Raw genomic sequence first — 12,485 nt, 5'->3', positions numbered from 1 at the left:
GGATCAGGAAACGCGTCACACCAATCAGAATCGAGTATTTCGGTCGGCCATTTTGTTTACGTCACATTTTGGGTTGGATCAGGAAACGCGTCACACCAATCAGAATCGAGTATTTCGGTCGGTCATTTTGTTTACGTCACATTTTGGGTTGGATCAGGAAACGCGTCACACCAATCAGAATGCAGTATCGGCCATTTTGTTTACGTCATATCTAGGTTTCCCGCGTTTATTTCTGGACCAGGAAACGCATACTGCTGATTAGGATATCCTGTTTACAACACCGGATGCTGCTTCCTGTTGACGTGACCGGACGCTGCTTCCTGTTCCCGCCATTTACGTTTCCTGCTGATTAGAATTTACCGGATGCTGCTTCCTGTTGACGTGACCGGACGCTGCTTCCTGTTCCCGCCATTTACGTTTCCTGCTGATTAGAATTTACCGGATGCTGCTTCCTGCCGATAACCGGATGTTGCTTCCTGTTCCCGCCATTTACGTGTATTCGATTCCGCAGCTCACAATCTCTTTGAAATACGGTTGGAATCTTGATCCATATTTTCAATAAGTCATTTACACTTAAACTTAACAATTCGCTCTTCGTCTCAATATAATTAGACTCCTTTTGAGCCTCTCGCCTAGCGATGTTGCGCAAGATTATTATAAATGGGAGACGTATTAACCTATAACGAGGTGATGGTGGGTCGCTGTAGAGGTGCAGGGTAGTAAAAGAAATATTTCAAAGGTTCATCAATAATGGTTAACACCTTTATTCATATTTCAAATTAGGGTTATGTAATTATTTGTAAATTCGTTGTTGAGCCTACCGCTCCTATACTAGATATAAATACAACTTTATTTGTTACGGTCAACTTGAGGAACTCCAGCCGATTTTCTTCTGTGAGGTATGTATGGTAACGCTGCGGCAGTATGCACTTGAAGGTCTCGGTTTCGACCATAATTCGATCTCCAAACTTGGTGCCGATTACGCCGATATCAGTAATTGGGTATTTATTTCCGATTTCCAGATCTTTTGCATTTATGAATGGCTTACAATAGGTAGATGAGTTCAAGGAGGCGAAATCAAATTCTTCCATTATTATGAGCAGTAAATATCTGTAACAAATAAATAAGTGAAAAAATGAATAATCTAACCGCTACTTAACAAAATTAGTCATTAAAATCATACTCACCAAATAACGCCGCAAACTAGTTCGCACGAATCACTGACTGAGACGTTAACTGCACTCGGCTTTTATTTCAATTTTCTATCTAATCATAGCGGATGCAGCATCCTGGCAGTGTTTCTAGAAATTTCTGAGCGGAAGCAGCATCCCGTCTCTTATCTACATCGAAATGTATTTAAGCTGACGCATTTCAATTAAGTCATTGCATTTGTATGTGTATGTGTATGTGAGCAGACTGTCTCAACTACTACTTCAAAGCAGAAATCCTCTTTTAAGCAGCGAAAATCAGGTAAGAGCGTTTTATCTTAAATAAAACTTTCGGTATTTTAATGTAGATATTCTAGGAAAAATGGCTTATATTTTAGACAATGTGAATACAACGCTTGAAATGATTGCCCATTTCTATAAAAACTATAATCTTGGCTCTGCTAGCAAGGTTCCAAAATTCATCAACATCATCGATGCTAATCTTAGGCAAATCCAATCTTCGCTAGCAGAGCCGCTAACGGTTGGAGATAAACGGCACCTTGCAGCTGTGGCTGGTAAAATGGAACGCTACAAGGTGCTTATTAACCAGTTGGGGAAGTCTATTGCCGGCTCCTCCCTAGGTAGAAGACCGCTGGTGGAATGGCGAGATTTGGCTACCGCATTTAAATCGCGTGTGAGTACCGGTATTATTATCAATCTAGGACATAAGACTTTAGGATCATTTTTTAACGATAGCTGTAAGTTATTTATCACTAAGATTAGAGACATCTATCCCAAATATAATAGCCCGCTGAAAACAAATTTTGAGTTTTGCGCGGAATTTGTAAAGCCCTCGTTGAATAAGAATGATGAAGCACTAGCATGTAGGGAATTTAGTTTTTTAACTAAGAATTTTACTATTTTATCTAGCGATTTAAGTGAAGCTAACTTGAAGCAATTATTTAATAATAACGCGGTGGATTATTTGATGGAGCGCTTAATGCAATTTGAGGAACAGGACAGTGGGTGGGGGTTGTCCAAGATAATTTCGTTGACTGTGAACGTAAACAGTGTGACTTTAATGCACGCCTCGTCTTTTATAGAATTACCTAAAGAAATTCAAGTTAAAAAAGCGGTCATCAATGTTAAAAATAATGATGAAGCGTGTTTTGGATGGGCGTTGTCATCAGCCCTCTTCCCCGCTACCCTCAACACCAATCGTATCTCTTCTTATCCATATTATGCGCAAATCTTAAATTTTGATGGTATTAGCTTCCCCATGTCTTTAGACCAACTCCAAAAATTTTTAAAACAAAATCCAAATTTATCTATCAATATTTACGGCCTTACTAGAAAAACGCAATCCGATTATGTCACTGTTCCTATTTATCTTAACACCGAAAAGAAAGCGAATCACGTTAATTTACTCATGATCCAGCAGAATTATGAAATTGAAAAGGATATTGAGAATAATGCTACCGCTCACAATAGTGAGGAACCCGATGAAGCGGTTCGATTTCATTTCTGCTGGATCAAAGATTTGTCGAGATTGGTACGTTCACAGTTGACGAAGGGACATGGAAAGCTGTATATTTGCGATAGGTGTCTCCACTATTTTAGCTCACCAGATAAACTTAATGCACATGAGTTAGATTGTAAGTTAGTTAATAAGTGTAAAATAAATATGCCAGAGCCCGGTTCACATGTATATTTCAAGAACCATGAATTCAAACAGACCGCTCCTTTCATCATTTATTGTGATTTGGAATGTTTGGTACAAGATTTTCAGGATGATGAGACGCAAAACACCGTAAAGTATAAGCAGCATAACGTATGTAGCATTGCATATTATTTGCATTGCACCTTTGATAATTCATTGTCGAGGTTCCGCCTGCAGAGGGGTGAGCAATGTATTAATTGGTTTACCAGTGAACTTGAAGAAATTTCAAACAATTTACAACAATATTTCATTAATCCAGTGCAAATGGAACCGTTAAATGATTTGCAAATGTTGGGATATAATGCATCCACCTATTGTCATATTTGTGAAGGACCCATTTTACCGCCCCAGGTCAAAGTTCGCGATCACTGCCACTTTACAGGTCGGTTTCGCGGTAGTGCCCATCAGGCCTGCAATTTACGTTATAAAGTACCACATATGATACCCATATTTTTTCATAATTTTAGTGGATACGACAGTCATTTTATAATTAAGGATATTGCTCAAGCTATTCCTGGGAGAGTCACGCTGCTACCTAAGAATAAGGAGCGTTACATTTCATTTACTAAGAAAATGGAGAATGCAGATGTCGAATTCAGATTCGTAGATTCGTATCGCTTCATGAGCGAATCATTAGATAATCTAGCGTCCTATTTAAAGTTTGACGATTTCAAAATTTTGCGTAGCACGTTAAGCCATTTAAATGATGAGCAGTTGAAACTTTTAACTAAAAAGGGCGTGTATCCGTATGAATATATGGATAGTTGGGAAAAATTTAATGAAACCAATTTACCGGAAAAGATACAATTTTACAGCAAGTTGAGGCAGTCGCACATTTCAGATCAGGAATATTCGCATGCTAGAAACGTTTGGCGAAAATTTGACACTCAAAACTTGGGTCAATATAGCGATCTTTATCTGATGAGCGATGTGCTTATACTTGCAGATGTATTCACCAATTTTAGAGAAAAGTGCATAACAACGCATAAACTCGATCCAGCATTCTTTTTCACAGCGCCCGGATACACGTGGCAATGCATGCTGAATTACACCAAAGTTAAACTCGAGCTGCTCACAGATGTTGATATGATGTTGTTTGTTGAAAAAGGTATAAGGGGAGGCATAACGCAATGCTGTACGAAATACAGCAAGGCCAATAATAAATATCTGAATGGGAAGAATTACGATCCTACTAAACCCCCTACTCATATCATGTATATGGATATGGTTAACTTGTATGGGTGGGCTCAAAGCCAGTGTTTACCTTTAAATAATTTTAAGTGGCTTAGTGAGGCTAAATTAAAGTCATTAACTCCTGAAGCGATATTAAATACACCTGATGATGCGGTCGAAGGTCTCATTTTAGAGGTGGATTTATTGTATCCCAGGCAATTGCACGATCAACATAAATCCATTCCTTTCTGCGTTGAACACGACACTCCACCGGGCGCTAAAAATAAGAAATTGCTCGCAACCTTGCATTCAAAAACTAGATATGTTATTCACTATAGAAATTTAAAACAATGTCTTCAAGCAGGTCTCATCCTTGAAAGAGTTCACCGGGCTATTAACTTTAAACAATCTTGCTGGTTAAAACCATATATAGACTTGAACGCAAGGTTACGAGCGCAAGCCACTAACGCTTTTGAAAAAAATCTATATAAATTATTAAATAATGCAAATTTCGGAAAAACGATGGAGAATGTGCGGAACCATCGCATTATTAAGCTTGTTACCCGGTGGAGTGGTAGATACGGAGCCAATTATTATATATCCCAGCCCAATTTCCATAGCAGAGAGATCTTCGATGATGAATTATTGGCTATCGAGCTATCCAAAACAGAAATTCTATTTAATAAACCGCTATATGTTGGGATGGCAATATTGGAAATTTCGAAAACTAGAATGTACGATTTTCATTATAACTTTATGCATCATCAGTTTAGCGACGACCGCTTGAAATTGTTGTATATGGATACCGATAGCCTCGTGTACGAGATGGTATGTGATGATGCATACGAATTGATACGTGCAAATATTTCACGATTCGATACGTCTGATTATCCTGAAAACAACATCTATAATATCCCTAGATGTAATGGAAAAGTGCTAGGAATGATGAAGGATGAATTGGGCGGTAGAATCATAACCGATTGGGTGGCTTTGACATCTAAAATGTACAGTTATAAAACTATGGATAGCGACAATGATGTAATGAAATTAAAAGGTATTAGAGATTATATTGTAAAAAATAGACTAAGTTTCAATGATTATTTAGAATGTTTAAGGAGCGGGATTACTAAAAGTGTCACCCAAAGCAGCATCATATCAAAAAATCATCATGTATATAGTATGGAGCAGCATAAAATTGCTCTTAGTAACAACGATAATAAGAGGTATTTGATGCCAAATGGTATCGATACGCTGCCTTGGGGACATTATAGTATTCCCGCTGAAATGGACTTAGGATAAGTAATTAGGGAGTATGTTTGTAATTATAGGTATTTATTAGGACATGAAATTAAATGTATAATAGCTATTAATCATATGTATTCTTTGTAAATTACTTTATTAGGATAGGAAATCAAGTGCGTATGTTCATAATCATATTTATTCATTGTAAAATATAATAGCATGTGTACTTATAATAATAAAACACAAGTTATACAAAATCTGATTTTTTAATCCACGAGTCATGTGATTTATCCATGCCAAGCCATCGAACGTAGAGCAGGTCTCCTTTACGCCGTAACACTTTCTCAACAAGAAATATATCCGGATGAGCAGTTTTCTGCATTTCTTCCGCGTAGAATTGCCCCATTATTGGTTTACCAAATGAATCCTCCAATAAGTACGTAACGGGATTGCCAACTTTTACTTTAGCCACCTTGAATAATTCGGTAGAAAAGTTCGGAGTGTAGCCTTTTGAAAACACCGATTTATACTTGGATATTCGTACAAAGTCACCAATTTTGAATTTAGCTGCTCCCATTATCTTTATATTATGGAACATTGGTAAGTATGTCTTTGCGGCTACATCTTTAGGCTTCATCTTAATAGTCGAATGTCTCGTATTATTGTAGCCTAAAGTCACTTCCGCTAGCACATCAATCCATTTATATCTTCCGCGAAGACTGAACCGCTTATATAATGAATTTTTTAAAGTTTTTATCACTCTTTCAACTATGGTCGCTTTCTTTACGCTATACGTAGAGTAATGATTGATGGCATGTTTCAGCATTAATTTTTCAAAATCCTTATTATAGAATTCTTTTCCTTGATCGGTTTGTAAATTGACTGGCACTCTTCCTTCGCATATAATAGCAGTCATGTTTTTGCTCACTTCACTAGCACTCTTCGATTTTAGGGGTCGCGTCCATAGGTATTTGGAGTAGCAATCAATTACGGTTAATATATATTTATAACCTCGATTATCTTTAGAATATCGGGTGAATTCGGCCAAATCAGCTTGCCATAGGTCATCACGATGCTTGATTATCGTTCTTTTTCGGGGAAAATTTTTTCTCGCCGATCTGTGCAATTCCTCGACGACGTCGAGCTTCGTCATCTTCCAAATCACTACCGATAAATGGCGGAGATTCACGCATAGTCAATTCGGCAAAGTCCGTCACCGGACTCATCCCTAGTTTTTCGCGAATTTCATCCAAGTTTCGCTCCATTTCATGCATGACATTCATATGACCATCGGTGATTGACTTAAACGATTTTACAAACATGTGTAGGTATCCATTTGTTACGGCATCGCCATCGTTCACCGGATCAGCTAGATGGGTTAGCCGATTACCACGCATATCATATTGTTGGCTTGCGGCGTTCCGAGTACTATTATCCACATATTGTTTTGTAGCAACATCGCTACCCTTAGCAGGATCGGCAACATTACATATTCTCTTGTTTTGCATATCATAATCATTAGCGGCGGTAAATTGCAAGGTATTCTGTTCGTTATATAATCTTGAGGACGAATGTCTTCCGAATTTGTCAACGCTCATTTTCGGACTAAGCGATTATACCTTCTTCTCGGAGCTCCTCTTCAATGCTTAAAATCTCGTTGTTGTGTCCGGTATGACCGGCTGCTTGCGATGCGTGTAACAGTCTGAGACGCTCGACTAGTTCGTAGGGAGTATTCCAATACACGTACTCCTTCTGTTTATTATTAACCTCCTTCACACCTGCTCCAAAATGTTCCGATAGTAGCGGCTTCACGATCTTAACGTATTTATGCGACTTAGTACCCATGATTTGTTGTCTAGGGTCGTAGTTCCTTTTGTATGCGTTAGTAGCTAATAAAATATCTTTATACGATTGACTATCCTTGAAGGAGTAATTATGTGGCTTTTTGAGCACGAGCAATTCATATAGCCCAGGAGTGCCGGTATAAAGTGTATTTTTTATGTTTATATCGGGTCCTTCAAACTGCACTATAGAATCTCCTATAGCCCACTCTTTGAATTCGGAATCGTATCGAAGTCCGTGAACGTGATCGACCTCTCCCGTTGCATCCTTAATCAGCCGGTCGATATAATGACGAGGTAAATGATGATACTGGTCTAAAAATTGCTGATCATCATGTAGCTGTGATAAGTTGCTAATCGATCTAGTAGTTTCCTCCGCTTCATCGTTTTCTTCTTCGTCAAGCGCTATTTCGCTAATATCAGGCGGAAAACTAATTCGTTTACGAACTGCAGTAGTTTCGGTGCGTCGAGGTGTTGCAAATTGTTCTTGCATTGGAGTTGATTCATATTCAATTTTATTTTCAGCTTTTGGCGTTAACGCTTGTTTTTTCAACTCCTGCTTAGCTAGTGTCTTCAATGGGTCAACTATGGGCTTATAAGTCTCTTCCACTAATCGCAATGTTTCGGTTTCGCCTCTTTTAAGAGCCGCAAGCTTGCGTTTTATTTCGCTACGGGTTTTAGTTAATTTTCTTTTAATTGCCTGATCTTGCGCGTTCATCTTAACGGCCCGCATACAATCAACTAAACTGATTATCGATGAAAAGTGCTTCTAATAGCAGTCCAAAGGCGGTTCATATCGGTGCAAAAACGGTTCGTAGCAATCAAAAGCTGTTCAATAGCGGTCCAACATCGGTTCAAAGCTGTCCAAAACCGGTTCAAAACAGCTCGAAAGCGGTTCATAAGCGGTTCAGAGGCGGTCCAAAGGCGGTTCATAGCGGTCCAATATCGGTTCACAGCTGTCCAAAACCGGTTCAAAGCAGTTCTAAAGCGGTTCATAAGCGGTTCAGAGGCGGTCCAAAGGCGGTTCATAGCGGTCCAATATCGGTTCACAGCTGTCCAAAACCGGTTCAAAGCAGTTCTAAAGCGGTTCATAAGCGGTTCAGAGGCGGTCCAACATCGGTTCAAAGCTACCCACACCGGCTCAATGATGTTGTTCAAAAGTAGTTCAAAGTTGTCCAAGTGTGATATAACAATCAAAACCTCGTCGATATCGGCCATAATCAAAGTCCTTTACAATACACATGAAATCGTGCTTATGCATCCAACACTTTGAGCCCATTAATTTAAACTGCTCAAAGGTCATGTCGCTACCAACATGCTCATCATATACATGTTTCAAATTTATATAGTCTTGCTTAAATAGGACAATAACGTTTACATTATCGCGTATTAGCTGCTTAGGTATTTTGGAATATGTCTGACAAAGATAGAACGAGTCCACACCAGAATGTCGTCCTCTGCAGAAATAATCCCTAATTATATCTTGATTTAGACACGCAACATCGTCAAATATCATTATCGAATTTTTGCTAATCTCCTCTAGAGTTATTACGTCATCCTTATCACTATAAGCATTATACTTAATGCCTTTAATGGGTTTAAGTACTTGTTCCAGATATTTATACTTCGGCTGCTCTAACGACTTGGAGTATACATATACATTTTCAAACTTCAGACCATTCGCTGCTTCTAATAAACTTATCATCGCATTCGTTTTTCCGGATCCCGATGGTCCACAGATGACCGCTCTAATTGAAGCCGGAAATAATGAGCCGTGTTTCCCCGACACTTCCGATTCAGTATACAAATCATGATCCTCAACATGCAATTGCTGAGGTTGCTTCATAAACTTCATTATTACTCGATAGTTTGAGTTATACTGATCAGTTCATGGCCGATCGCCGAGTAGGAAAGGGGTTTATAAACACCTTGATAAACAAATTGCCGGTGGAACTTCATATCCCCGGATATCAATACTGCGGACCGGGAACCAAACTACAGCAGCGTCTAGCTCGGGGTGATCAAGGAATAAATCAGTTGGACGCTGCATGCAAGCAACACGACATCGCATACAATCAATTCAAAGACGTTGAGAATCGTCATCGGGCCGATAAAGAACTTCAAATTCGAGCTTGGGATCGTGTAAAGGCAAAGGACGCTAGTTTTGGAGAGAAAGCAGCAGCATTAGCCGTAGCTGGAGCAATGAAGGCCAAAAGGAAGCTTGGCATGGGAGCAACACGACGTATCGCAAAGCGCGGGAAAAAGAAGAAGACTTGTTCGTTTAGAGGTGGAGTTTTAACGCCAATTCGAAATTCAATAAAAGGCCTATCATCATCGGAAAACTTGAATAAACTTATCAAAATAAGTTTGTTGGCCGCCAAGAGAGCGGTTAAAGCTGCAGGCGGTAAGCAAAGAGTGAGAGTGCCGCGAGTGATACCAATACCTAAAGTCGGAGGTTTTCTTCCGTTCCTAGTACCGCTCTTTGCCGGTCTTTCGGCTGCGGGCGCAATGGCCGGTGGAGCTAGCGGTATAGCTAAAGCAATTAACGATGCGTCGGCCGCGAAGAAGCAGCTGGAGGAAAATAAACGGCATAACATGGCAATGGAGGCCGCCTCGTTGGGTAAACAAGGCAGTTCGCTGTATCTTCAACCGCGTAAGACTGGATACGCCTTATATTTAAAACCATATCCGGCAAAAAACTTTTAAATTTGCCGCGAAAAGCATTAACGGACTCGGATCTTGTAAAGTATGCGAAAGACGTACCCTTCTTCAGAGGAGTGTTTATGCGTGATAAATTACCGCGAAAACCCCATTTAAACGAGTGCGCTATCGTAAACCTGGATGATGCTAAAGGAAGAGGTACGCATTGGGTTGCTTTCAAGAAACGCGGCATGAAGGCAGTTTACTATGATAGCTTCGGCGACTTGACGCCACCAATAGAAATAGTTAAATATTTATCCGGATGCAACATCATATACAATTATACTAGGGAGCAAAATTATAATACGCTGATATGTGGACATTTATGTTTAAATTTTCTGTATAATAAATAATAATTGAACCTAGAGTTTGTTTACTTCATCAGTCATGTCTCAAACGTTCACCTTAACAGGTGCCGGCAACGTCCTCAGCACCTCATATTTTCCGCCGATCGAACTAGACCGCAATTATCAATATGGATTAGGGTTGGTTGGCTTTTACGGCTGTAATTCTATACGCAATATATTTGAGGGAAACAACAAATTTTACTATGCAGCGGCCGATAGCATCTTCAAAGAGATTACCATTCCGAGTGGCGCGTATGAAATTGAAGAGATCAACAGGATTCTACAGCATCATATAAACGAACCAACCAATTCGATGGACTTTATGTTGAGACCTAATAATAATACGCTAAAATGCGAAATGAAAACCATACACGATATTGACTTTAGGAAATCGAACTCCATCGGTCGCATGCTCGGTTTCTCTCCTAAATTGTATAAAGGAGGTAGAACCCATGAATCTGATCTGGACGTGCAAATAATCAACGCTACTAATATACACGTCGAGTGTAATCTAACGGGTGGAGCATACAGAAACAGTGCGCTATCTCATACAATCTTTGAATTTGACGTACACGTTGAGCCGGGCTATAAGTTAATCAAGGAGCCGGCTACGATTATATATTTACCGGTACTCGCGCATCAAATAGATAACATAACCTTGAGGTTAGTCGATCAAGACGGTCATTTAGTAGATTTCGGCGAAGAAAGAGTGACTATTCGATTGGAGCTGAAAAAATATGGGACTTAAAATTTTCTGTAAGCAAGGTTCTTCATTTAGTCATCCATCGTCGGCCATCGACGCAACAATTGCTCGCGGTGCATTAACCGAAGACGACGTACAGTTTTTGCAATATCTCGGCTATACAGTACTAAGAAAAGATGGAAGAAGCATTAAAAAACCTATTCACGGGCGTAAAGTATGAAGACATGATCGTGGAATGCGATCGCAGAACATACCATCCTTATACGACAAACGCTTATGGTAACTCCGATGAGATTAATCTCGTCATACAGAAAGCGGATCTCATCACGGCCACCTACGATAGCGTTATATATTTAGAAGGAACGCTGAATCCGACTACCGCAAATAAAGCTTACGATTTCACCAACAACGCGCCGCTCTTTCTCTTCGACGAAATTAGGTTTATTTTGGGTGATCAGGTGATAGAAACTGTTCGATTACCCGGAATAAACAGCACCATCAAGGGGTTTTGCTCATACACATCAGATCAAAGCAGATGCTTATCGCATGCAGGTTGGAGCCCTTCCGGGTCTCCTCAGATACTAAATAGCACGAAGACGGCTTTCTGCGCTTCCATACCTCTAAAGCATGTACTCGGGTTTGCCGAAGGATACAGGAAGCCTCTAGTCAACATCCGTCAAGAACTGATATTAATTCGTTCCAAGGACGATAGTGATTGCTATAAAGGCGAGACTGAAGTTAAGATTAATCTTACGAAGGTAACATGGAAAGTTCCGTACATAATTCCTAACGATGCTATGAAGTTATCGATCTACGGGAGGATTAACAAGAATTCGCCGATACAAGTGGCGTTTCATGCGCGCGACCTTTACGTATACCCAACCTTACCCAGCACCAGATCATTGGTTTGGTCGGTAAAAAGCAGCACCGGTTTTCAACGGCCTCAATGGCTACTGATTGCGTTCCAAACTAGGAAGCGAAATAACAAAGAAGCAGATGCGAGCGAGTTTAACCATTTAAGCATTTCCAATATAAAAGCAAACATTAACAACCGAAGATATCCGTATGAGCAGCAAAATCTGGTTTTTACCGATAACAAGTATGTGGATGCTTACGAAGAATATTTAAACTTTCGTAATCAATATTACGACTCGTCGCAGGAGAGCTCCCTTCTTAGCTACAAAGAGTTCGAAAAGCAGCCTATCTTCATTATCAATTGCACCCGTCAAAACGAGAGCGTTCATAACGTGGTGATCGATTTGAAGCTGGAAGTTGAAGCATCATCTGCATTTGCAAATGAAACTATCGCTTACTGCGTTATTTTACATGATGCATTAATCGAGTATGAACCGTTCACTGGCATCGTACGCAAAACTTAATTATAGGTCACGTAAAAGTGTAATTAAACTTTATATAAATGAAGAGTGTCAGTTTTGACGAATCAAAAAATAAAATTTATATCTTGCGAGTTTGGTCCTATGCTCACAGAGAAGCAAGAAAGGGTCCGTGGGAAACTGCCGCATTAGATAGGTACCGCTTCAAATGTAAAATAGAACGCATTGCAGCTGTTTTGGAGCCCATATTATGTAGTCGTATTAAGATGTATCAATT

The 12,485-nt window shown here is 39.7% G+C and overlaps 2 protein-coding genes across 2 annotated transcripts; both read left to right on the top strand.

Annotated features, from left to right (window-relative positions):
* Window positions 1-89: 89 nt before the first annotated feature.
* LOC116178430 lies at window positions 90-5,340 on the top strand. Its single transcript, XM_031497920.1, has 2 exons — window positions 90-1,470; window positions 1,526-5,340. Exon 2 carries the CDS (start codon window positions 1,531-1,533, stop codon window positions 5,338-5,340), a length of 3,810 nt encoding a protein of 1,269 aa, XP_031353780.1. The 5' UTR covers window positions 90-1,470; window positions 1,526-1,530.
* Window positions 5,341-11,050: 5,710 nt separating this feature from the next.
* Window positions 11,051-12,253, top strand: LOC116178429. Its single transcript, XM_031497919.1, has one exon. The coding sequence runs from the start codon at window positions 11,051-11,053 to the stop codon at window positions 12,251-12,253; it is 1,203 nt and encodes a 400-aa protein (XP_031353779.1).
* The last annotated feature ends 232 nt before the right edge of the window (window positions 12,254-12,485 follow it).

Source organism: Photinus pyralis, unplaced genomic scaffold (assembly GCF_008802855.1).
Source record: "Photinus pyralis isolate 1611_PpyrPB1 unplaced genomic scaffold, Ppyr1.3 Ppyr1.4_LG8, whole genome shotgun sequence".
In the NCBI taxonomy this organism is placed as follows: domain Eukaryota; kingdom Metazoa; phylum Arthropoda; class Insecta; order Coleoptera; family Lampyridae; genus Photinus; species Photinus pyralis.
Note: the sequence above shows the minus strand (reverse complement) of the source record. Positions and strands in the feature narration are given on the sequence as shown.